Here is a 27,639-nt window from a genome sequence, read left to right as displayed (position 1 = left end):
TCATTTCTAAGGGACGAAAAAGATTTTAAGCACATTCCCTTGGGTATTTCGTTTTAGCTCATTGTGAACTTGTCTTGACCTACTACCACGGTCAAACCACCACCTCCTGGAAATGTCTCAAACTCTAGAATATATGAATTACAAGTGTTCTTAGGAGCGAAAAGTTTGCCGAAAAAGTAACCTGAGTACATGACACTCGGTACCCAACTCCTGCTGCTCTTGGGGGCCACACCACTCACTCTCTCCCAGCAGCCTCAGGCAGCCCAGCCCCAGCCCCCTACCCAGCTCTCCTGCCGTGGGACCTGGCATGCTGGGGACGCCGCTGGCCACCCACGGCTCCTTAAGACCCACTCAAGCGATCTAGAAACACACAAACACATATATTGGCGAAGACACAGATAGCGGTTATGTATGTATGTATGTATGTATGTATGTATGTATATATGTGTGTATGTATGAATGTATGCATTTGTCCTGCCTGAAGAGCCCACTGACAATGCCTATACAGTGGAGTGTAAGGGATTTTTGGTACTATGTGTTCGCCATTCTGTACCACGCACAGCTCCAATTTGTACGCATATCAAGACACCAAAACTACTGTCAAAATATTGGTAAACATTATTTTTATTTAAACAGTTCATTTTTGTGGCTTAGTTCAACTTTCCAGAGAAGCTTTTTTTTCTATGTGAGTACCTCTTGAAATGCCGCGTACAGAATGGCGAACCTCCACAAATACCGCGTAAGGAATGTCGAGCCTCTACACAATACACTACATTACCTTCCTGCCGCGGGCTTCATGTCGGGAGGGATTCCTTGGCTCCGGCTCTGCACGGCCCCGTCACCTCCGTCGCCCATCACTGCCGCTGCGGACACCTGCCAGGGAGGGAGAGTCCTTGTATTTTATTTTTTATAGCAGAGGATGTAACTCAAGGGCAAAATATAAAAAAAAGCAAAAAAAGCCCGCTATCCACCGCTCCTGTAAATGAGAGAATAAGAGGTCAGAAAGAAAGTCAGTTGCGAAGAAATCTGTTGAAAAATATGACCAAATAATGTAGTGGTGATGAAAATTAGAAAACAGTAATAAGGTGCGTTTTCTCTGGGTGTACAGACAGCACGAGGAGCATTGCCACTCGTCATATTCAGTATCGTATGAGTAAACGTATATCTTTCCTATACACCAAACAGAGGCGGCTACACTCGGCGCCCCACAAGCACCGCGCCCCTCACTAGGCAGGTATTCCCCGACGCTTCCTTCCGCTTCTCAAATTAACAATCTCCAAAGGCCGAAAAGGAGACTAATCGCTTTCTCATGAGTGTTTTTCTAGGTTCATGGTACAAAAGCTCTTTCAAACTACCAAGAGGGTCAGAAAACTACCCACGGAAAGGCCTACAACGCTATACGCAAGCCTTGTCAAATGTATGCATGTGCTTGGCCGCCGAAAGGTTTGAGAATATGGCCCTTGCAAGCCTCGCCGCCGCCAAGACTTTTAAATATTTACCCTCAGATTAAACCTTCACGTGACTTTGCTCCGCGAATATCGCGAGGTCAGTGTATTCTTAGCCTCCCTCGAAGGTATATTTGACAGTGATGTTATGGGGAAAAAATAAACAAAATAACAGAATACCTATCGATCTATATAGGTTTTAACTCTCTACTGTTTTGCGACGATTTTCTTTAATGAGATCATAGAAATGATAAAATCAATGGTGAGCGAAACAGCCATTGATCTATACGTTATGCTGTTCGGTGGTTGTCTGTTTCCTTCAACTCACCCATTCAACAAAATATTAACGTGCATTTACTTTCTTTATGTTGACTAGAATCTTTCCTATTGATCATTACAACGTCCGGTATAATAGACAATACAGACGGAACGATACAGAACTCATGATTACTAGTTATTTACCATATTGTAGCCTAAAGTATCAAGAATCTAAAGAAACATTACGTCAAGTCAACATATATTTTCAGCGAGTTATATTACAGAGAAGTAAAACATATTGAGCAGCACAAAACTCCGTACACTTTTAAAACCAACTTCGATTCATTACTTTGACGACTAATGTTTCTATGTACTGTCATGTGTGTTTCTCGGTCAGTAATGTAGATATGTATAGTTTCAAGAGTAAAAATGTTAACTAAGTCCAACCAAATCCAACGCAGTGTTCCTCAGTTTTAGTCGTTTCTGGCCAAATACTTTCTTTTTCAGTGACATAAATTAAAGGGAATACAGTCATGAACGAAAAACACAGCCGTCTATATTTTTGGCATGGAGTGCTTCAGTAAACTTCCCTGCCCCCCTAAAAAACAAAACAAAATAAAATGCACACGTGATGGTGGTGGTGGTGATGGTGGTAGGGGCACAGGGATCTCCGTGGGTGCATTGTGGCTGGTCGCTATTCTCACACGCCTCCAACTCACATCAACTATTTCCAAAGTCCAAATAGGAGATCAGTCGAGTTCCAATGAGTGCTTTTTAATTTTCATGGTACAGAGGGGTGGTCAAACTACCTCCAGGGTCATAAAACTACCCAGGGAAATGCCCACAACTCCTACGAAAACCTTGTCAAATATCTGTGCTTGGGCGCCGAAATGTTTGAGAATATGAAAGTGTGAGAGCAGCTGCAAGGAGGCTTAGATAACTACACCTCGCATCTGTTTAACTGCTTCCATAACCTCGGCCAGGCGGGTTGCATGTGTGTGTGTGGCTGACAGATTGTGTAAACTATGACTGCAGACTTGAACCCTCAAATACGCATCTTCTCTATAATGGTTCTCTCGAGGGAGGGAAAGTGAGGTAAGTTGCCCTTCATTTCCCATTACTTTCCCTAACGCTAAAGTACAACAACGATAAGCAAATTCAACGGTAATATCTCACTTTTCTCACTATACTATACAAAGATAAATAAGTTCAGGGCAAGACATATGCAGGTAAGATTACTTCATCTCATACCCATCTTTTACCTTTCTTTCCTTCACCTTTTCGTCACCACTCTATCCATCCACTTCGAAGGCAACTACCCCCATGGAAATGCCCACAACTCCTACGAAAGCCTGGTCAAATGACGTCGAAATGATTAAGAAGATGGACTTAGAGTATAACGGGAGAAGCTTCGTCAGACTACCACCAATGGATATACTCCTGTAAAAGACTTGCTCGAATGTTTGAGAATATGGACTTTAGTATGCTAGAGGAATGTTCGTCAAGCTACCACCAGGGACACAAAACTACCACACATGAAAAACCCACAACTACGAAAGCCTTGTCAAATGTAAGTGCTTGGACGCCGAAATATTTAAAAAAGATGGATTTAAGTATACTGGGAGGCCTACCGCTGGGGCCTGGGGGAGACGATGTATAGATGTCGGGGGTCGAAGTGGGTGTGCGGGCCGGCAACGAATATTCTTGGCCGCCTTACTGTTACGTCAAGGGCGAAGGAGGCGAGGCAATGCGAGGCGTGCGTGGCAGTCGCGTTGAATTGCGCCGTTAATATTGCATGAGGTGGTAATTGTTTGTGACTCCTTTCTATAGCTACGCACCGTCACTCTTACTCTCCTCAGGTAACCGGTCTTATTCTCTCTTGTTGTTGTTGTTGTTGTTGTTGTTATGTTGCTCTTTATATTTTGTTGTTATTGCCGCTTTTATCACTATTTCACTGTGTTCAAGCCGTAATACAGAATGGAGAATAAAGAGAACTACATTGCAAGGGACTGGACTGGTGTGGAGGATGCTGCTGATGTGGGCTGACGTAAACTGTTAGGGATATAAAGGGAACTGATGGGGCCAGATGGAAACAGTTGGAGCATGTTGATGAGGACTGCTGAAGCGATGATGGGGCCTGGTGGTGACTGGCGATGTATAAACTGTTGAAAGCCGAGGAGGGACAGACGAGAGGAAGCAAAGTGACTAGAGCAATGCGGTACGACGGCGAAGAGACATGATTTGTTGCCTTAAGGGAGAAGAAACGAATAAAAATACAAGGGGAAGAACAGTAATAACAAGAAGGAGCAAGAGGAGGAGGAGGAGGAGGATAAGAATATAGATGAAGGGGAGGAAAATGAGATGGGTGAGAAGAAGAAAAAGGAGAATAAGGAAGATGAAGGGGAGGAAAATGAAAAGGGTGAGAAGGAGAAAGAGGAAAATAAGGAAAATGAGAAGGGTGAGAAGGAGAAAAAGGAGAATAACGATACAGATGAAGGGGAGGAAAATGAGAAGGGTGAGAAGGAGAAAGAGGAGAATAAGGAAAATGAGAAGGGTGGGAAGGAGAAAGAGGAGAATAAGGAAAATGAGAAGGGTGAGAAGGAGAAAGAGGAGAATAAGGATATATATGAAGGGGAGGAAAGTGAGAAAGAAGACAAGAAGGGAAAGAAATGAAACGAAGAGAAGCAGACAAAAGGAGAAAGGAGAAAAATAAGAAAGACGAAAACATTGAGGAAAACGAAGAGGAGAGATAGAAGAATAGAAGGAAGCGGAGACAGGGAAAATAAAATAAAAGTTAGAGAAGACAGAGTGATGATGATGGGGAGGAGGAGACACACGGTGGAGATAACAAGCAGTTCATTGAGCGTGGGTATCGAACCTTGTCCACTTACATATGTCACTGCCGCCGGGACAAAGACTCGTTACAGGTGAAGGGGGAGGGGGGAAAGGGGAGTCATTAGTAGGCTATTAGTACTGAGGAAGCGAGAAGGCGGGGACTCGGGGTTCATCACAGCCTTTAATGGTCGGGGAAGGAGTGGGGGGGGGGGGGGGTACCCAAATAAAAGGAATAATTGGACTCGTATAGAAGAAGGTGATGATGATGATGTTGATGATGATGATGAAGAAGAAGAAGAAGAAGAAGAAGAAGAAGAAGAAGAAGTAGAAGAAGAAGAAGAAGAAGAAGAGGAAGAAGAACAAGAACACGAAGAAGAAGAAGAAGAAGAAGTCAGAGAATAAGAAAAAAGAGCATGGCGGAGAGGAAGAAGTCGGAGAAGAACAAGAAAAACAAGTACAAGTAAAACACCATCACCCCCACCACCACCACCAACAACAACAACAACAATAACATCAACAAACTACTCTCACAACAAAACAAACAAACAGAAGACAACAAATCTACACAACAAACACAACCAAACTCCTCAACTAGTACTCTTCCTCTTCTTTCCTCCCTGGGTCTTCCTGAATAACCCACGCATTTCCCCTTTCTGCCTCACCCTTGATAAGAAGAAAAATACTAATGAGACGGTGGTGAGCTGCGCGTATGCCAATGTCAAGAGGACGGAACGAAGGGCTGCCTGCCAAGTGTTACAGCGACATTATTCTGCTCCTTCTGACAACGTTATATTGACGGGGTTTGACGGCGCGTCTGTCTCAATATATCTGTCTTTCTATCAGTCTATATATTTATCTTTTCCTCGTTCCTTGACAACATACTACTACTACTACTACTACTACTACTACTACTACTACTACTACTTCTACAACTACTACTACTACTACTACTACTACTACCACTACCACTACCACTACTACTACTATTACTACTACTACTACTACAACTATTCCTACTATTACCTTGTCAGCTTACATTGAATAATTAGTTATTTGGGTATATCATGATGCGGCAGAACAAACATAGGGGGGAGAGCGGAGGTATGTTAATGAAATCTATAGCACAATGTCTCTCGAATGGCGCTGAGTATGTCTATAAGAGATCAAAATTGTCTGTATCACCCTTATTCTTCTTGTTACCACTAATTTATTTTACCACCCTGAACGCACCGCTAAGCTCCACAGACATTCACCTTCACCTTTGCACCAATAACATTCCACACCACAAAAAAAACACCATAAACATTCGCCTTCAAACACACACCATCAAACAAACAAACACACACCTTCAAACACACAAACAAACACACAAACATACACCTTCAAACAAACAAACATGCACCTTCAAACACACAAACTAACACACACCTTCAAACACACAAACTAACACACACCATCAAACACACAAACACACACCTTCAAACACACAAATACACACCTTCAAACACACAAACACACACCTTCAAACACACAAACACACACCTTCAAACACACAAACAAACACACAAACTAACACACACCTTCAAACACGCAAACAAACACACACCTTCAAACACACTAACACACACCGTCAAACACACAAACACACACCTTCAAACACACAAACACAACTTCAAACTCACAAAAACACACCTTCAAACACACACCATCTAACTCTCAAAAACACACCTTCAAACACACAAAAACACACCTTCAAACATGCAAACACACACCTTCAAACACACAAACACACACCTTCAAACACACAAACACACCTTCAAACACACAAACACACCTTCATACACACAAACACACACCATCTAACACTGAAACACACACCTTCAAACACATAAACAAACACAAACCTTCAAACACACAAACACACACCTTCAAACACACAAACAAACACACACCTTCAAACACACACCGTCTAACACTCAAACACACACCTTCAAACACACAAACACACACCTTCAAACACACAAACACACACCTTCAAACACACAAACAAACACACACCTTCAAACACACAAACACACACCATCTAACACTCAAACACACACAAACAAACACACACACACACACCTACAAACACACAAACACACACCTTCGAACACACAAACACACATATAAACACATAAAAACACACCATCTAAAACACAAAAACACACCATATAAAACACACAAACACACCTTCAAACACAAAAACACACCTTCAAACACACAAACACAAACCTTCAAACACACAAACACACACCTTCAAACACACAAACACACACCTTCAAACACACAAACACACACCATCTAACACTCAAACACACACCTTCAAACACACCAAAACACACCTACAAAAAAACAAACACACACAAACAAACACACAAACACACAAACACACACAAACAAACACACTCCTACAAACACACAAACTAACACACACCTTCAAACACGCAAACAAACACACACCTTCATACACACTAACACACACCGTCAAACACACAAACACACACCTTCAAACACACTAACACACACCTTCAAAAATACAAACACACACCTTCAAACACACAAACTCACACTTTCAAACACACAAACACCGCCCTTCAAACACACAAACACACACGTTCAAACACACAAACACACTCCTTCGAACATACTAACACACGCCTTCAAACACACAAACACACACCTTCAAACACACAAACACAAATTCAAACACACAAACACACACCTTCACACAAACAAACACAAACCTTCGAACACACTAACACACACTGTCAAACACACAAACACACACCTTCAAACACTCAAACTCACACCTTCAAACATACAAACACACACCTTCAAACACACAAATTAACACACACCTTCAAACACACAAACTAACACACACCATCAAACACAAACACACAAACACACACCTTCAAACATACAAACACACACCTTTAATCACACAAACACACACCTTCAAACACACAAACACACCTTCAAATATACAAACACACACCATCTAACACTCAAAAACACACCTTCAAACACACACAAACACACTTTCAATCACACAAACACACCACAAACATTCTCCTCCACCCTTGCACGTAGGTTTACAGGGGACGGAAAAAGGCCGGCAACAGGCGCCTAGAGAGTGCCGAGGTAAACACCGTGTGGCCGCGGCGACACAGACTGCGCAGTACGTGACCGAACGGCGTACCCAAGCTTGAGAGGGTGGGCGAAGAACACACGTCTCCTACCCCTTCCCCCCCTCATATCTCTCTCTCTCTCTCTCTCTCTCTCTCTCTCTCTCTCTCTCTCTCTCTCTCTCTCTCTCTCTCTCTCTCTCTCTCTTAAACACTTAAACACTTAAACACTTTATTATGTTTATCACATACGTATATACAGTTACGAACGAGGATTTTAATTGACAAACAGCCCTTATTTAAGCAACGCCTTTTGGGCAGAGCAACGCTTTTTTGGTCTCTCTCTCTCTCTCTCTCTCTCTCTCTCTCTCTCGCCATGCATACCTAACCCCGTCCCCGCCGCCGCCGCCGCCGCGTTGAGAGGTCAGACAAACGAGCGGCATTGAAGCGTCAAGTGCCTGGTGGCCGACGTGAGGCGCGGTGAGGCGGAGGAAACCCACACCACGCCCCCTTCCTCCGTCCCCTTGTCACAACACACACACACACACACACACACACACACACAATTCCTCTTGCCTTTTCGTTTATTAGTTGGTGCTATATCATTATTTATTGTTATTATCATTATCATCATTATTTTCATTATCCTCCTCCTCCTCATCATCACTCACTATCACGATCATAACGGTTACTCTTATTATTGAAATATTAAACATCCACCACCATATTAATAAGAAAAAAACAACGGCAGCAACAACAATAACAACAACACTCATGACCACCATCATTACCACCATCGCCTCTACGGTCACCTCTGCATACCACCATCATCATCATAAACAGCTATGTAGCACCAAGATAGATAGATAGGTAGAGATAGATTGAGATAGGCAGACAGATAAAGATAGGTAGATAGATAGATATAGGGATGGATAGATTGATTGAGATAGATAAATTGATTGATTGAAAGATATATACGTAGATAGACATATATTAATAGACAGTTAGATAGATAGATACACCGATAGACTGTGAGAATGATAAAGAAAACACCACAGTTAACATTATTTTTACACACCTTCAAACACACAAACACACACCTTCAAACACACAAACACACACCTTCAAACACACAAACACACACCTTCAAACACACAAACACACACTTTCAAACACACTAACACACACCTTCAAACACACAAACACACACCTTCAAACACACAAACACACACCTTCAAACACACAAACACACACTTTCAAACACACTAACACACACCTTCAAACACACAAACACACACTTTCAAACACACTAACACACACCTTCACGCAAACAAACCTTTCATCTTTATTCATGGGTAGAACAACGAATTATTTGAGTCCCATACATTGTTGGAACGAGTCTGATGGATCGTTGCTTTTCACCGTCCCTCCCTCCACCACCACCACCACCACCTAGCTGCTGCACACTCACACGTCCTCGGAACCAGTGCATGACAAGTATGTATCGTCAGCCTTGTATGTATGGATGTATGCATGTATGGAACTATATAGTGTATTTTAGTGTTTGTGTGAATAAAAAAAAAGTATTAATGGTGGTGTCTAGAATAGTATTTTTTTTTTATCTATCTGCTAGCTGGGTTTTTTTTTTTTTTTTTTTTTAATCAAGGGTATAGTACGAAGAGGAAGTTTCTGTATCAGTCTATCTCTCTATCTATCTATCCATATCTTTATCTATCTCTCAGTCTATCTTTCTATCTGTCTATCTATCCGTCCATACGTCTATCTATCCACTCATCAATCTCTATCTATTTATCTATCCATCTATTTATCTGTCTATCTATCTATTTATCAATCTATTTATCTATCTCTTTGACTATCTATCTATCCATCTATCAATCTGTCTATCTATTTATTTTTCTATCTATCTATCTACCTATCAATCTCTCTACCTATCTATCTATTTATCTGTCTATCTCTTTATATATCTATCTATTTATCTATCTCTATCTCTTCCTCTGTGTCTCTATCTATCTATTTATCTATATACCTATTTACCTTTTTATCCTTCTGTCTGACCGCCATCTGATTGGGTTTAATTGCGTCACTGCACGAGGCGAAATTCATGCAAGAAGAACAATCACGCAGTCCACTTCGTCGCCTGAACCCAACCAAAACAAACCCCTGCGGACGCCTATCAGAAACTAACGAAATTGTACCACCACTGCCACCACCACCACCACCACCATCACCACCACTACCGCTCTCTTCCTTTTTCTCCTCATCACCTTACAGACTCTAACCTTTTGGGGGGAGAAGAAATAGGAGATAAGAGAAGAGGAGGAAGATGAGGAAGAGGAGGAGGACACACAAGGCGGAGAAGTGTTTTTGATTTGGTAATAATTGACGCCATTCCGATTTCTCATCCTTACATTTTTCTCTTACGGATACTTTCATGTTATATATTTTTACGGGTTGTCTGGTTTTGACTCTCTCTCTCTCTCTCTCTCTCTCTCTCTCTCTCTCTCTCTCTCTCTCTCTCTCTCTCTCTCTCTCTCTCTCTCTCTCTCTCTCTCTCTCTCTCATAGTTTCATTTACTTCTAGATTAATGGACAAACCCTGTAATTGGACCATTTAATACGTGTTTTCTGTATTTCTCTCTCTCTCTCTCTCTCTCTCTCTCTCTCTCTCTCTCTCTCTCTCTCTCTCTCTCTCTCTCTCTGTGTGTGCTGGGTGGTATAAAAGTCTTCTGTCGTCTTGTCTTTAATCTTTATTGTTCCAAACCAAATGCCTTCTCTATACCAGTGCCGTGAGAATGTACTCTAGTGACTAGCAGGAACCCACGTCCCCTCGTGACGGGCGGGCGGGCGCGCGCGCACGCACACACACACACACACACACACACACACACACACACACACACCAGCATAGTTTTAACATGAGAATACAAATAATACCAAATAAATACAGTTAAATACTTAATGCTACATTGGTTTTAACAATAAACAATGGTACTAAGTGTCTTACTACAGTAGAAACACACACACACACACACACACACACACACACAATAAATAACAGCGGCGGCGTGCCGGACCTCACGCCCACCGCCAGGCGCCGCCGGACGGCCGCCGCGCAGGCCTCCAGCGTCTCAGGTAAGTAATGTACTTTACAAGTCATCCCGCCAGGCGGGTTTATAAATTAACATTAGCTAAAACCTAATGAATCACAGATATGAGGAATATGATACTGCAATACATGATACCAAGATAACCTTTAATGAATACTCCTGTATAGTGAAGTGTGGCTATACTATGAGTGCATGTGGGCACGAGAGATTATGTGGTTAAGTGGTCTACAGGGAGAATGAGCCTCGGCCAGGAGCCTTCCTAACACAACGGTCTAGCGGTCGGTACTCTGGCCCCGGCACGGCCTCGCCACAACCTTTGGCGGTCCTGGCGGCACAGAGCCGGGGCCAGGGCTGTGGGGGGGATGGTCAGGCTCACCAGCAATCCGGTCTGGAATGCGATTCAAGACTTCAGACATCTGCAAAGGGGACAACGACACGAGGTGAGCAGCAAGCCCCAGGGCAGCCAGCAACCCTGGTGGGACATACCGCACTGCGTCTGTCTCAGGACGAGTGTGCGGCAACCACAGACAGGGAGGGTACAGGGGGTGAGTGAGGAGCAGGGTGAAGTAGGGGCGACAAGCACTAGGCGAGGAGAAGAGTAGCAAAGGTGCGTGAAGGGGTCAGGAACCACGAAGAAGGGTAGCGCGGGGTGGGGCACACACACACACACACACACACACAGGAGGCCTTGGACCAAGCTCAAGCTTATTCATCGAATGACTATAGGAACAAAATTCCTTCCCTTTTCAGGGCGTCCCATTACGTACTTTGTTCCTTTTTCCTGAACAAAGCCAAACAGACACTCACGCTAGCTCAAAATATAAAGTGACATTATATAGGCCAGTTGTCCTTGTGACCGACGATAACTGTAGAGAGGGAGGACAAGGCTTTCACTCCGGCTGATCAACTAAGGTTACTCAGTCCTGCTTGAGTTGGTATCAAGCGTTATCTCTTATATGAAGGCACCCAGCATCGGCTTGGGAACCCAACCCTCGGACCAGCCTCGACCAATAAGCCACCACACACTTGAGGGGGAGGGAGGGAGCCTGGTATCAAATGCTTGGAATGTCTAATAGTTGTGTTACCCTCTGTGGCCAATTCTTATCCACATCGGCGCTGAGACCTATCTGAGTCAGAGGTGCTGGGAGGCCGGCGAGGACCAGGAGAGCGGAGACAGGGCGACCAACAAGAAGCAGCAACAGCAGCACCAACACGTCAGGCAATACAACGTTAGTCCGCTCCAGGACACACGAGTGGACCGCTCTCAAACTTCCTTCTCCTTTTTCAATCCTGCTCGCTGGCCGTCTCTTTCGGTTTAAAAGGAGGAGGAGGAGGAGGGGGAGGAGGAGGAGGAGGACAAGGAAAAGAAGAATAAGATGGAAAATAAGAAGGTGGAGGAGCAGAAAGAGGAGAAATCCACGCCGAGCAACAAATCGCCGCGTTTTTTCATCCAACGAGTCGCGCCCAGTCACATTACGTATACCATACCGGGTGCGGGCTGGCGCACCTACGGACGAGACAAGACAACACCTGGGTTAGCGGGGCGGCGGTGGGGGGGGTTAGTGCCAGACTCAGGAGAGGCACGGGGGAGAGGGTGGCAAAGAGGAGCATGACAAGGAAGGGGAGTCATCGTGCATCAGTGTATACATGTATAGGGAATGGGGGAAAATACAGATGGTGACCTGAACACACACACACACACACACACACACACACACACACACACACACACACACACACACAGTGCCGGGTTTAGCCTTAGCGAGGTCCTAAGCAACAGAAAGCCTGAATGCCTCTTGTTAAAACTAAAACTATCCCGGAGGATGTCACAAAGGTGTATACCAAAACGAGGTCTCGAGGGTCTCCTCAAACACTGAAAGTATCTACATAACAGTCTGATTATAAACATTTTGAACAATAATTCAGAAACTGGAAGTATCTACATATATGCTTGATTATAAAAATAAATATTTTTTATAGGTAATTCTGATGTTCTGTGCCCCGGGGAAACACTGGGAAACACTTTTTGTGAGTACCCGCCATCTATTGCCTCCCCCTCTTGGCTTTGGTGTGGAGGGGCACGCTTGAAAACAAGAGGCATGGCCCCAGGGTACTCTCTTGTGATGATGCCCTGACAAGGGACGTTAATGGGTATGTAACTATAAAGTTTTACTCTGAACTCAGAACAATTGGTCCTCAGTCTTCAGAAATGGTCTGAATTCAGCTTACTTGCTTAAGGAAAAGGGTGTGTGTGCTGCGAGTGACCTTTCGCGAGTCCCTGCTGGCTGTGGGTCCCGAACTGTAGCTTGTTTAGCTCGTGCCTAAAGCCAACACTGTTCATACAGACATACATGCATACAGGCATATACATACATACATACATACATTCACAAGTTTGCTCATTCATACTTAATATTATGCTCATTTATATTACTATTAATATTGTTGTTATTACTTCTATTATTGTTGTAACTTACTTTTCAATATTATTTTAATTAATTACTAATAACAACAATAACTACTACTACTACTACTACTACTACGACTATTACTGCTACTAGAATAATAAAAATACTGGGAACCTAATAGACAGCTTTCTAGCACCTGTTCTACGAGGTGCGTACCCTCGGCAAAGAAACAAGTAAACAACAGCTGATTTCATTAGTTTCGGAACAATCCAAGAGAAAAGTATCTGCCTCGTCCACTGAAATGAAACTGAACCGTGCATCGCAAACCCATACAACAAAAGATGCAATGCAACAACATGGAGGAAAAGAGAGAGAGAGAGAGAGAGAGAGAGAGAGAGAGAGAGAGAGAGAGAGAGAGAGAGAGAGAGAACTGGTATTGCCTCTTGTATTTTGCAGGAGTGCCAGCTTTGTTTTCCTTTTGCCAAGGGTACTGCACATGGACAGACAACTTTCCTCACCTGCATGTGTTGACGTCGAAGTAGCGTCCTGTGGTACATTCCCGCGGTCTGGTACACTCGCAGCGGCAGGTTTTGTCGTTCCAACTCTGCGGGGCAACACAACACACACCGTTACCAACACACGCACGGCACCTTTACAACAGCTATTAACATTAAACACAATCATAGTTTATCTTTATATTACTAGATAAAGAGATAAACAAACCATTCAGTATTTAGTTATTTTTCCTACTTCATCACCAGTTCATTAACTTGATGCTTTAGAGACCTTTTTTTGTGATCTATGATACGTTTAGCAGCAGACATCACTTTCTGGGACTGGTTCAGAGACTTACATACGCTGAAACCTGACGTAGTCTTTCAATGAGTTTTTGATTAAATTAATGGAGCGTAAAGTTTGATTGCAATTATAACATGTATAAACACAAAGTATTCATATGTTTGAATACCGACACCACTACTTGAAACCCTGCCAAGAGGCGTGAATGACTGCTCAAACACATGGAATAATCTGTCCCTTATGGTCATGAAGAATAAAGGAGTTATTTGAAGGATTGTGCAAAGTTACTGAAAGATATACTGTTGAGGGATGGGAAGTGACTGAAGAAGGATGCAGGGGTGACTGGAGGAGGACGGAAAGGAAGTGAAGAAGGATGCAGAGGAAGGAGGAGGGGAAGAAGGATACAGAGGTGACTGGAGGAGGGCAGGAAGGAACTGAAGAAGGATGCAGAGGAAGGAGGAGGGGAAGAAGGATACAGAGGTGACTGGAGGAGGGCAGGAAGGAAGTGAAGAAGGATGCAGAGGAAGGAGGAGGGGAAGAAGGATACAGAGGTGACTGGAGGAGGGCAGGAAGGAAGTGAAGAAGGATGCAGAGCTAACTGAAGGAGGATGGGTAGTGAATGAAGAAGGTTGTAGAGTTGACTGGTGGAGGAATTGAAGGATATGAAGAAGGATGCAGAGGTGACTGGAGGAGGATGGGAAACAACTGGAGAAGGTTACGGAGCTAACAGGAAGTAAACAAAGAAGACTGCAGAGTTGACTGATCCCACCCACCTTCCTCGCGGGGCAGGCCCGGCTCAGGTGTGATGGGCACTGGCACTGACAACCGCCTTCATTGTACACCTGGTTGGGCGTGCAGTGCTCGGCCCTTACCTGTGGGGGGGACAGGTGGGTTTTGGTTTCACTTGGTTACCTGGCTTCCTGATTGACTGCCTGCTTAATTGAGTGAGTGACTGACTAACTGATTGATTGATAATCTAATGAAATACTGTAAATATTTTCCGAAGAGGGTCTACATACTTGTTAACATAAACACTTGCATTTCCCAGTGTGTTGGTGCCTCTCTAATTAATAATCAATCGAGGTATTTCTAGTTTAAGATAAAGAATCAAATGCTGTATCATCAGATTAACTGATCTTGACTACATCTCAATATGTGCATCACTCAGTATGTGCATCACATGAGTAACTGAGAAAATAATACTGTTGTACAGTCGCATACATTGTTCTTATCCTATGAATATTTGAACACTGGCTCATGAGGTTTAAACATTATTTTTATGGAGTGGATATTTTTTGCCTACAACGACAGGCTTGAAGTGGAAGCGGTGTATGAAGTAAGCTTGAGGAGCAGTCTCACCTTGCACTGGCAGCTACACTTCTTATGCTCCACAACCTTGACCATCCTGATCGGACTCGCAGGAAAATTGTATCTCTCCCGCACCGGCGTCAGTACCATCGTCTGTAGATTAGATGAAAGTAAAGTTAACTGCAGAAGGGCACAGACCTCGTTAAGGGGAAAAAGAATTCTGAAGGGATATACAAATTTAGCTAAAGAACATTACATAGCTAAAGGAAGACAACGGGAACTAAAGGAAAATACAGTTTATGCAGAATGAGCCAAATGTAATAAAATGAGAATGCAGACTTGTTAGAGAGAAATGCAATGCTGTAGGAAGACGTAAAGAAGAAAACTTTAAAAAAAAATACAGTTGACTTAGGGAAGGCACAAGAGTTGGTTAAAGACGGACAGCAAAATCAGCTGAAAAAATAATAGTTTTAATAGGAAACAACAACAACAACAACACTATCACCATACAAAGCATATATCAGAACAAACCCGGCACTATTCATTCCAGTGGGAGGTACTGAAGGGGAAGCTCACTACACTCACGGGAAAGGTCCTGGTCTTCGTCTCGGTGGGCAAACACTCGAGCTCCGGCGAACCGCAGCAGCCGCCGCACTGCTTGATATACACACACTCGGGCTGCAGCTTGGTGGTGGAGTGGTCGGGATTGGGCAGCGGCACGGCCTTCTTCTTGGGGTTGCAAAAGACTCGTTTGTCCCTCATCAACTTCTCAACCTTTTGCCACTTTTTTTTGTCTTTCCGAGAGCCTAGAAGAAGGGGAGATAAACGAGGTGCGGGTGTGATATTCAGGTAGATTATATGTAAGTAACCAACCTCAAGGCAAGGGGAAAGAAATGTATTTCCCTTTTCTTATTACCATAGTATTGTCACCGTACACTGAATGGGTCCAGAAGCCCCTCCTCCCCCCTCCCCCTCCTTCCCTCCAAGGTATCATTAATAGATCTATTAACGTTACCTTGGGGCCGAAGCACATATATTTGACAAGGCTTTCGTAGGAATTGAGGCGATTTCCAGGGGCAGTTTTATGACCCTGGTGGTAGTTGGATCCTACTTCTGTACCATGAACCTAAAGCAACATTCATTAGAACTAGATTACTCTCTGTTTTGGCCTTTGAAAATAGTTGATGTAAGAAGCGAAAACGTCTAAGAATACCGACCAACATTGACTCCTAACTCCAACTCCCTCTCACCCAACCAGACAACTCCCGTGGCTATGCAGGAGGGGGCGGGGCCTCTGGGTCAGTTTAGAGTACGGTGACTTTTTATAGGTTTGTCTATTCTCAAGTTGTCTATGGATGCTACTCCAATTCCTGGCAATATTCTAAGAGTCTACGGATCAGAGTCATGTATCTTATTGGCCCGGCGACTCACTGCCATCACTACGTCCTTAGCACACTAATAAGTCGGGCCCGGTCAGCGGGGCCGCCAGCCGCCCCAAGTTCAGAACTTCCCTCTGTCATATTTACAAAGCTTCATCGTCTTTTTATTTTTGTCCGTAAATGAAGCAGCTCAATGGCAAAAATAAATTATAACAAAAAAAGCCCGCCAAGCGCTGCTCCTACATGATGGCTTCTTTATGATGGGTTCCCGCATGCATCAAAACTTCAGCATTTGACATCACAGTCCTTGGGAAACAGAAATGAACTACAGCGTCGACAGAGGGAAGGTCTTGGGGTGGCAACTCTGCGGTGAGAATGACAATTGTTCACTCGTCACTGGACATCACCAAGCATGGAAAACAAGACAAGCCAACAAGCTGAAACTATGTCATACTAACTAGTGAAATCAAAAGCTGGTTGTTCATACACATGGAACTCAAACTGTTACAACTAATCAAGGGCGAACACTCAGCCTGGCACACTCTATACCAACGCCTGCCTGTCAGTGGGCCATGATGTTGGTGTCACTGTTCATAGCGAGAGCAAGGCACAGGGCGGAAACAAAAACAGCGACAGATAAATAGGCAGGTAGATGGAGAGAAAATACGAAAATAAACAAAAATTACAAACACAGACAGTGAAAGATGGAAAGGAAAGGGGGAGATAGATAGACAAACAGATAGACAGATAGAGATAGAGAATACGATGATTAATTAACAAAAAATATATAAAGAAACACAAAGAGCGACAGTAGGAAGGGAAAATGGGGGATAGAGCGGATGGTAGATAGACAGATAGATAGATAGACAAACGGTCAGATAGATATAGATAGATAGATAGATAGATAGATAGAAGATAAATAGGTAGATAGATAATACAAAACTTAACGAAAATGATCGAGAAAGGAGAAGTAATAAATGGGAGATAGATAATTAAATCGATACAAAGGAAGCAAAGAGCTGAAAAAAGTAGGAATAAAATAAAATAAGAAAAAAAAGAAAATATGAGAAAAGGATCAGGTTAAAAAAAATGAAGGAACGGCATAAATAATATCAACTAATAACAATTGTCTCGTGAGTTTATGTGCGAGACAGGAAGGAGAAAAAATAATAGCGGAAGGATGATAAGTTATAAGTTCCCATATTGATAGGCTTAGCAAAATAATAATAATAATAATAAATAAATAAAAATAAAAAAGGAAAAAATAGCAGTGAGGTTTCGAGCACACAAATTCAATAGTAGTTATCTTATGCGAAGACGAAGACGGTAATGAAGGCAACATCGAAAATAACAACAGCATCAAAAACTACAACAATCACATGAACAATAATAAAAAAAAGATGATAATGATAATAATAACAACAATGACAATTATGAAAATGAGCGAGTCTTCCCAGTTTGTTTAGCGTGTTTATATATCAGACAAGAAGTGAATCTCTAAAAAAAAAAGACCATTCACAACACTTATATCGAATCTTTACTGACTGTGGTAAGGTTAACGATAATAGTAAAATAATAATAACAATAATAATACCTAAGAATAACGGTTGGTCTTCGCCGCTTCGAGGCTTGCTGTGATGTGTGAGTTTGCGAAATGGAGACGTTTACAATGATTTTTTTTTTTTTTTTTTTTTTAATTAAAAGTCCAGTGTAGGGAGACGAGATGGAAACATGGAAGAGCAGGGACTAGAAATATGACTGACTTACGGATACTGAGGCTACCTACTATGGAGGAGGAGGAGGAGGAGGAGGAGGAGGAAGAAAAAAAAAAGAAGAAGAAAAAGAAGAAGAAGAAGGAGAAGAAAAAAAAAAAGAAAAAGAAGAAGAGGGAAAGGACAAGAGAAGGAGCAAGAAGAGGAAGAGCAAAAGAAGAAGGAGGAGGAGGAGGAGGAGGAGGAAGAGGAACAGAAAATGGAGGAATAGCACTATGAGGAGGAAGAGCGTAAGGAAGATTAGAAGAAAGAGGAGGAGGAGGAGGAGAAGAACAGAAGAATGAGGAAGAGGAAGAGAAGGAGGACACACCACTACCGTACCGTACGTGCAGTGACACGCAACAACAACTTACGGTCCAGCGAGTTCTGAGGATTGTCACGGTTTGAACTTTTGCGACGATATCTGATCAACGTACTTTCTGGTGACTGGGCTGAAGGAAATCTCGGAGCTCCCCCCCTTCGACCACCCCCGCATCGCCGGCTCCACCACACCTGGGCCCGCTTGTCCTCCCCATCCTGCAACACATGGCCAGGGTCAGTAGCAGCAGGTCAGGTCAGGTAAGGTAAGGTGTGGTCAAGTTAGGTCAGGTCATGCAAGCTGGATATCGGGGTTAATTAAGTTGGTTGATATTTTGTAGCTCTGTGATTTTGTGATTTTTTTTTATTTATTTATTTATGTAACAGTTTTAGGTTAGGACACACACACACACACACACACACACACACACACAGAAGATAAGTTGAACCAATGTAGTACTTGCGCCTTACTAAGACAACAAACTCTTTCACGTGGGAAATAGCAAGACATGGAACAGAATTGGATCATGAGTATTTTTGCCACCTTGTGCAGTGTAAGGGTGCCTGGCTAACTTATATACACCAATGGACATCAATATACAATAAACAGTCGGCAATGGATATTACTAAAACTAAACAGCTATTTAGGAATGTTCCCCCTAAAAAGCTACTCATACAACCATCTTCTATGAGGAATTGGAATGTTTCTGGATAAGCTTTTACTAAACTTCAACATACAAGGCGTCGTCCGTAATGGATAATGATAAACTAGGCACTTAGTACTCCCTTTGTGTCTAACTACGAAGGGCTCAGCTAGTGGCTTTTTTTTTATAGGCTACAGTTCTGACGGCAGCCACGTTTGCATACCCCTTTAATTGGCACCCTCATTCATTTCCCTGTGTGTCTAACTATATACACAGGACTCAGCTTGTCGCAATCCCCCTTTTCCTAATACAGGTTCTGAGGGCAGTTATGTGTGTCTACCTTTTCTACAGGCCCCCGGTAGGTTAATGAGCGTGCCAACACTCGCCGCGTCACCCACCTCGCCCAGGATGAGGTCTCGCAGCGTGGGGTTGGAGCAGATCCTCTCGTCCTGCACGAACCTCATGATGAACTCTCGCAGGTCGGTGGTCTGGCTCACGTTCAGTGCCCGGGCCTTCGAGAACTGGCCCGGCAGGAAGGAAACCGAGGAAGGTGTAGGTCAGTGAAATGCCTCGTGGTCAGTGGTGAGTAGTGATCAGAGCATAAACGTTACTATTGGTCAGGTTGCAAGCAGATGGGTCGTGGTTGAGGGCTGAGATTACAAGACCTTGAAAACTATACCCAGTCATTAGGGACACAGGATATTAAGACGTCAATGAGGAGAATGATAATTAAATAATAATAATAATAATAATAATAATAATAATAATAATAATAATAATAATAATAATAATAATAATAATAATAATAATATAATATCAATAATATTAATAGCAATAATGATACTACTACTACTACTACTACTACTACTACTACTACTAATAATAATAATAATAATAATAATAATAATAATAATAATAATAATAATAATAATAGTAATAATTAGGAAGAATAAGAAGTAGAAGAAGAAGAAGAAGAAGAAGAAGAAGAAGAAGAAGAAGAAAACAGGAAGAAGAAAAAGAAAAACAGGAAGAAGAAGAAGAAGAAGAAGAAGACAGTAGAAAAGAAAGAAGAAGATCTAGAAAAGGAAGAAGAAAAAGAGGAAGAACAAGATAATGATGAGGGAAAATAACAGCATAAAAACAAATCTGAATCATGAGCATCAACAGCAACAAAGGTCTAGAGCAGAGGAGGCACAGACAGGCCAGACCGCACCACAGACGGGCTGACGGTGCGGCGGGGAAGACCCGACACTCACTTCCGGATGGGGCGAAGGCGGGACGGAGGTGGGGTACACATCGTTGTCAGAGGGGTTGATGACGGGTCCCTCCGCGGTGACGCCCGGCACAGCCACCACCATGACCACCACCAGGCACCTGCGGGAGGGAGAGGACAGGAGATAGTAGCAATTCGTGGCCTCAAGTTAGTCTTACGTGACATGTTTTTTGGTGTGTGGTTACAACTATATTCCCAGTGTGTTCAGAGTCATCACACAGTCGGTTACTCGTACCCCTCACCGGGAACGCGAGTGTAAGGTTCCAGTTTATTTATTCGCGAGGCCACCTCCACCCGAAATTGACCTCTCTTTTGGTTACTCTATACTATCTTTTGTTATGGGAGCGGCAAGTAGCGGGCTTATTTTTCTACACTCTTTTTGTTGCCCTTGTGCCGACTCTTTTGTTGTAAAAAAAAAAATGCTGTTGCTTCGGTTGGGCGTTAATGAAACTTCCGTTTGAACCACTGGCTCTCGTTTTTGTCGTGGACTACTTCATTGGCTTGCTGCAGTAGTATCAAATATCTAAAACATGTAGTCTATGAAGGCATGGCACGCAGCAGTACATTGCATGAGTCGGCTTGCACATGAGGTGTTCCTAACGGTAATCCCTTCCATGACGCCCGTGACCACCCTGAGTCGTGTTATATTTCCTTCACGTTACATATACGACAATGATCAGCTCTTTTTCTGTTCCTTTTTACATCGGCTGCACACGTTAATATTTGATTTTTTACTGTGTCACTTTTTTAGATATACAGTATGTTCCACGGGAAGAGGAAGGTTGTCAGTCAAACTCTCCAGTACTATTGCTTCTGCAGTTATATAGCACGTTGTTTGTTTCCAAGTATACAACTAAATATTAAATAACCTGTCACCATTCCTAGGGCATTAAAATCTGAGACTAGTTCTCTTTCTGCTTTTATATTGAACGAGGGGACATAATATAATCACCAACAATACATCTATAGTTCAACGAACATTTTACAAAGAAAATACATTTGCAAATAGTAACCAGAGCTATGAATCACAGCAAATCCAATTAAAACTAAAGTACCTCAGACAAAGGAAAACTGAATAGAAGTGAATATAGAAATGGAAAACAACACAGACATTTAGAAAAACAAAACAATGGTTAGTCCTTTATCTTCGCCATTGTTATATAAAATAAATAAGTAAACGTCCCTTTCTCAATCGTTCAGTGTTTCAGCATTCAGAGGCACGCCAGCAATCTAGCGTTTCCTTACCTCTGCAAACACTTCACCCACGATTAGTATTCTAGGCGGGTTTGTCTTAGATGTCACTCGTGTACCACCATAATCACCATTACAACCACCACCACCAACAACAATAACAACAACAACAATAACAACACTATCCCCATCATTACAACCACTACCACCATCAATACCACCACCTCCAACAACACTATCACCACCATTACAAAAACAACCACCACCACTTCCACCGCCATCAACAACAACAATAACCCCACCATTACAACCGCAACCACCACCACTACGAATAATAATAATACCCCCACCAGCACCACCACACCCACCACCACAGTCACCACACGAACAAATGTATCAAGAGGGTTCGTTCACAATTTTCATAGGTTTCTTAACAATCTCTTCCTCATCTTACAAAACAAAGAAGCCAGTTATCTTTCATGCACGAAGTAGGTCACTATTCGCGCCTCTCACCCTCCCTGGGGCCACGTCTAGTTGTGTAAAACTAGTCTGGCAAGCGTCTCGTCTCACTTTTCCTCCGCTGTGGTTGATGGCCTCCTTAATCCGGTAGCAGCGACGGGCCAAATTTGTGGCTTTACCGTGTACCAGCGATGGGCCAAATTTCTGCCATGATATAAACCTCCCAAGATAGATGATGCATAAACTGATCACAAATGCGTTGATATATATTATGAAATGGTTTGCGTGAGTGATGATTCTTTCTCATTATTTTGCTTAGAGGGACCTATAACCTAACCTAACCTAACCTAAGAAACATGACCCCCGCAGCTACCGGGTTAACATGATTGAGTCCTCGCAGATTACAAGTGACCCATGTTTAATCTTTTGGTAACCGTCCACTTCCTAACAGCTTGAGACTCATTACATAACAATAAGCGTCCACGTTCACTCCTTGCGTTCTCTCTCCTTCACTCACTTTCCTACACTCACTAGCCCGTATTATTAATCGTATCGGCACCTTAGTCCTCGTAAAAGTTTCTGGGATTTCATTGGATTGTTTTGTGATCCTGGTGATAGTTGTACCTGACTTCTGCATTTTAAAAGGGAAAAGCACTCAAGAAAACCCGGTTAATCTTTTCTGTGGTCTTGGAAAATAGTCGTGAAGAGAGCCCGAAACGTTCATGAATATGGACCACTTCTACCCTCACTCTCTCTCCTACACCCCACCCCCCTAGTATGCGGCGACTCCGAACCCCCAAGAAAACAAAACCCCTACCCTCACTCTCTCTCCTACACCCCACCCCCCTAGTATGCGGCGACTCCGAACCCCCAAGAAAACAAAACCCCTACCCTCACTCTCTCTCCTACACCCCACCCCCCTAGTATGCGGCGACTCCGAACCCCCAAGACAACAAAACGCCTACCCTCACTCTCTCTCCTACACCCCCCCTAGTATGCGGCGACCTGAACCCCAAGAAAACAAAACCCCTACCCTCACTCTCTCTCCTACACCCCACCCCCCTAGTATGCGGCGACTCCGAACCCCCAAGAAAACAAAACCCCTACCCTCACTCTCTCTCCTACACCCCACCCCCCTAGTATGCGGCGACTCCGAACCCCCAAGAAAACAAAACCCCTACCCTCACTCTCTCTCCTACACCCCACCCCCCTAGCATGCGACGACTCCGAACCCCCAAGAAAACAAAACCTCTACCCTCACTCTCTCCTACACCCCACCCCCCTAGTATGCGGCGACTCCGAACCCCCAAGAAAACAAAACTCCTACCCTCACTCTCTCTCCTACACCCCACCCCCCTAGCATGCGGTGACTCCGAACCCCCAAGAAAACAAAACTCCTACCCTCACTCTCTCCTACACCCCACCCCCCTAGCATGCGGTGACTCCGAACCCCCAAGAAAACAAAACTCCTACCCTCACTCTCTCTCCAACACCCCACCCCCCTAGCATGCGGCGACTCCGAACCCCCAAGAAAACAAAACCCCTACCCTCACTCTCTCTCCTACATCCCACCCCCCTAGCATGCGGCGACCTGAACCCCAAGAAAACAAAACTCCTACCTCACTCTCTCTCCAACACCCCACCCCTAGTATGCGGCGACCTGAACCCCAAGAAAACAAAACCCCTACCCTCACTCTCTCTCCTACACCCCACCCCCTAGCATGCGGCGACCTGAACCCCAAGAAAACAAAACTCCTACCTCACTCTCTCCTACACCCCACCCCTAGCATGCGGCGACCTGAACCCCCAAGAAAACAAAACCCCTACCCTCACTCTCTCTCCTACACCCCACCCCCCTAGCATGCGGCGACTCCGAACCCCCAAGAAAACAAAACTCCTACCCTCACTCTCTCTCCTACACCCCACCCCCCTAGTATGCGGCGACTCCGAACCCCCAAGAAAACAAAACTCCTACCCTCACTCTCTCTCCTACACCCCACCCCCCTAGTATGCGGCGACTCCGAACCCCCAAGAAAACAAGCACGCAGGTGTGGTCGAGGCCAAGGCGTGGGAGCCGGGGAAGTGCAGGACTTTTGTTGGTCTCTCTGTTTGCTGGTTCACTGCATATTACTGACGCGTGTATATTAGTGTAGGGCCTTCATCGTCGTTAGGAGGGGGAAAAGTACCGTGCTCGAACTTCAAATATCTACTTGAATGCTTTTTAACTGTGGATTCATTAAATAAACAATATAAATCTATCAACAAGAAAGAGGCAGCTGTGCCCTTGTGTGGCGCTAATGTTTGATCCTTTAATTAAGTCGTCAGCTTCCCAAACCGATTTTTTTATGATTTTTCACAACACGTCCCCTTCCACGCGTTACGCTTCATACCTTTAGGATTTGTGTTACGCTCGTCAGAGGCACTTATAATTTCTGCAGTCTGCAAGAGACCAAGAGACGGCGATGAATTTTCAAGAAAGAGGCATTGTGGAGAGCCTCATCCTGCTCCCCAGCACGCGCTGCAACAAGTTTTTCATTGTCGGCTGATAAAACTTGGGCCTTGAGTCCATCGTGTTTCGTGACGCCGCGCCGCTGTTATCCGACGGCAGCCGCAAGGGTGTTGTTTGTGTGCTTGATTAACCCTCTTCAATGTAATTTTGTTTTTACTGTTTAATTCTTCTTAGATTCTTAACTCTTGCAACACTTTATTTCACTTTATGATAACGTCCCAAACAGTACAAGCAGAGGCACATTCCCGTCCAGCAACATGTCAACAGCACGTATTTACATACGCGGGCGACTGTTTTCTTTTCCAGCGACTAGTCTTAAAAAGTCCCACAACACTGAACCAAAACAAGGGCGTGAAATATGACCTTTTTTTCGAGGTGACTAAACATAGACACGTGTGAGGGTGTCGGGCACCGGTAACGCGCGTCGAGAACTAATGGCACGCCGCCGAAGATGGATGGCGGCGCGGCTGGCCGTGGCGGGAAGGGAGGGCGTCGGGGCGGAACAGCATCACCTCGGCCTCGATGGAGACACCAAAAACGCCGACTTACCCAAGGGAGAGAAATTTGAATGTCGGCATCTTTCACTGTCACTCGCTGGGCGAAGCAGTCCGTCACCACAACACACTCGTGGCTGTCACAACAACACTGAACACACTACCCACACGGGTGGCACACGGACAGACACTGGGGCGGGCCTGCTCCACACGGAACGGGGCAAGGGGCTCGAGTGACGGGCTATTCCGCCGCCGCGGCCTTTTATACCATCCGGCCCCCCTCACACCCCCGCGGCCGAATATGGGTCCAACTCATGTTTAGAATTTTTGATAAACATGAATTTTCCAAGATTTCTCACTTAGCATCACGGAAATACTTGATGAGGCGTGAGTGGCGGCGTGAGTGGCGGCCTGAGTCAGTGTGGCACTCCTCGCCAGGGATGCCCGAGGCCGATCAGCGAACTGGCCTTGTTCGGACACAGTGGCACCCGAGTGTCTCTCTCTCTCTCTCTCTCTCTCTCTCTCTCTCTCTCTCTCTCTCTCTCTCTCTCTCTCTCTCTCTCTCTCTCTCTCTCTCTCTCTCTCTCTCTCTCTCTCTCTCTCTCTCTCTCTCTCTCTCTCTCTCTCTCTCTCTCTCTCAACACTCACCAGCAGAAGCATACATCACCAGCAGAAAAAAAATCATTGATAACAATCTCAAAATGTTAAGCTATAAAATCATTCACCCAAGCTGTTCCTTTCTAGCACACACGCAGGTAGAGCGCAGCTGGGAGAGTGGGGTCAGGGGGGTCACAGCAGGGCAAAAAATAAATAAATAAATAAATAAATAGAAGAATAAGGTGCCCGATAAACCACTACTGTAGAATAATTAACGCACCTACACCATACAACTGTACACTTCTACTGGCTTTCCTCTTCCCCCACCTGCATGTAGCTACCTTCTCCACTGACCCACTTCCTCTTCTTGCTACACCCATAACTAAAAGAAGATAAGCAGAAATGGGCGGGCTTTTTTGTTATTCGCCTATTTTTTTGCCTTTGAGTGGTTTCCGTCGCTGTAAAACAGAGAAAAAAATACGATGGGCGGGTTAAGGCGTAGTGGGGTGGGCGGGAAAGAGCAGGCTAGAGTGCAGCATTAAGATTAAAACCCTGATCTGTCTCCTTTGCTATATCATAAATCCTTTCTTGTACTGCTCAGTGTGTGTGTGTGTGTGTGTGTGTGTGTGTGTGTGTGTGTGTGTGTGTAAGGGGGGGGGGGGAGAGAAGCAGGGGCACGGGAGGCGGGGTGAGGAAACTGCTGGGGAGGGACGGGAAAACGAGAGGAGGAGGTGGGGGAAATGGGAAGGGGGAGAGGCCAGGGAAGGTGCAGGGTAGAAAAACAACCGTGAGGGAAGGGTGTGGAAAGGTGGGAAGGGTCAGAGGCCAGGGAAGGTGCAGGGTAGAAAAAGGGGAAGTAAAGGGGCAAGGAAAGGCTTATGTGGGAAAAAGGGGGTAGAAACGGAACGGGAGGAGAGGATGTACAACAGAGGAAAGGGGAAAGGAGAGGGTATGAAAAAGTGGAAAGGAGCAGCGACCAGAAAGATAGGAGTGTAGGAAAGTGGAAGTAAGGGGCCAGGGAGGATTGATGTGAGAAAAGGGGAGTAGAAACGGAACAGGAGGTGGGGGTGTACGTCAGAGGAAAGGGGGAAGAAGAGGGTGTGGAAAACTGGGAAGGGACAGAGGCAAGGGAGGTAGAAGAGTATGAAAGGGGAAAGGAGGGAGCAAACGGGGATTGGCGTGGGAAGAAAAGAAGTACAAACGGAACGGTAGGAGGGGGTGGGCGTCAAAGGGGGAAGGAGAGGGTATGGAAAAGTGGGAAGGGACAGAGGCAAGAGAGGTAGGAGTGTAGGAAAGGGGAAGGAAGGTAGCAAGTGAGGATTCAGGATTGGGGGAAAAGGGAGTAGAAAGAGAACGAGGATGAGCGGAAAAGGAAAGGGGAAGGAGAGGGGACAAAGGTGAGAGAGTTACGGGTGTAGGAAAGGGGAAGGGAGGAAGCGAGGGAGGATTGAGGACTGGGCGATAAGGGAGTAGAAAGGGAGTGGGGATGAGCGGAAAAGGAAAGGGGAAGGAGAGGGGACAAAGGTGAGAGAGATGGGAGTGTAGGAAAGAGAAAGGGAGGAAGCGAGGGAGGATTCAGGACTGGGCGATATGGGAGTAGAAAGGGAATGGAGTGAGGATGAGCGAAAAATGAAAGGGGGAAGGAGGGGGGACAAAGGTGTGAGAGGTAGAAGTG

At 44.5% G+C, this 27,639-nt stretch overlaps 2 protein-coding genes and 1 long non-coding RNA gene across 5 annotated transcripts in view; 1 reads left to right on the top strand and 2 right to left on the bottom strand.

The window, feature by feature from the left end:
- Positions 1-274: 274 nt before the first annotated feature.
- On the bottom strand, positions 275-7,760 carry LOC127001836 (uncharacterized). Its single transcript, XR_007755477.1, has 3 exons — positions 7,643-7,760; positions 779-873; positions 275-360 (listed from the first exon to the last, which is right to left on the bottom strand). It is a non-coding gene; the product is annotated as an uncharacterized LOC127001836 (long non-coding RNA).
- Positions 7,761-10,460: 2,700 nt separating this feature from the next.
- LOC127001736 (vascular endothelial growth factor A-like) lies at positions 10,461-25,621 on the bottom strand. 3 transcript variants are annotated; one of them, XM_050866852.1, is made up of 9 exons: positions 25,423-25,621; positions 20,698-20,815; positions 19,840-19,962; positions 18,854-19,016; positions 15,935-16,155; positions 15,401-15,502; positions 14,815-14,913; positions 13,762-13,847; positions 10,461-12,342 (listed from the first exon to the last, which is right to left on the bottom strand). In XM_050866852.1, the coding sequence occupies exons 1-9, from the start codon at positions 25,449-25,451 to the stop codon at positions 12,309-12,311; spliced, it is 975 nt and encodes a 324-aa protein (XP_050722809.1). In that variant the 5' UTR covers positions 25,452-25,621; the 3' UTR covers positions 10,461-12,308. The 3 variants fall into 3 exon arrangements, with proteins under 3 accessions (XP_050722809.1, XP_050722810.1, XP_050722811.1); XM_050866853.1 differs by having other exon boundaries at positions 10,461-11,251; XM_050866854.1 differs by having other exon boundaries at positions 18,917-19,016.
- Positions 20,840-27,639, top strand: part of LOC127001738 (uncharacterized) — an 83,096-nt gene continuing 76,296 nt past the window's right edge. Inside the window, exon 1 of the mRNA XM_050866861.1 lies at positions 20,840-20,861. The gene's annotated coding sequence lies outside the window, so the exon portion shown is untranslated. The remainder of the gene's footprint in view (positions 20,862-27,639) is intronic.

The sequence above is a fragment of the Eriocheir sinensis genome, chromosome 21 (assembly GCF_024679095.1).
Source record: "Eriocheir sinensis breed Jianghai 21 chromosome 21, ASM2467909v1, whole genome shotgun sequence".
NCBI classification, from domain to species: domain Eukaryota; kingdom Metazoa; phylum Arthropoda; class Malacostraca; order Decapoda; family Varunidae; genus Eriocheir; species Eriocheir sinensis.
The sequence above is the reverse complement of the archived record's forward strand: the minus strand, read 5'-3'. Positions and strand labels throughout refer to the sequence as shown.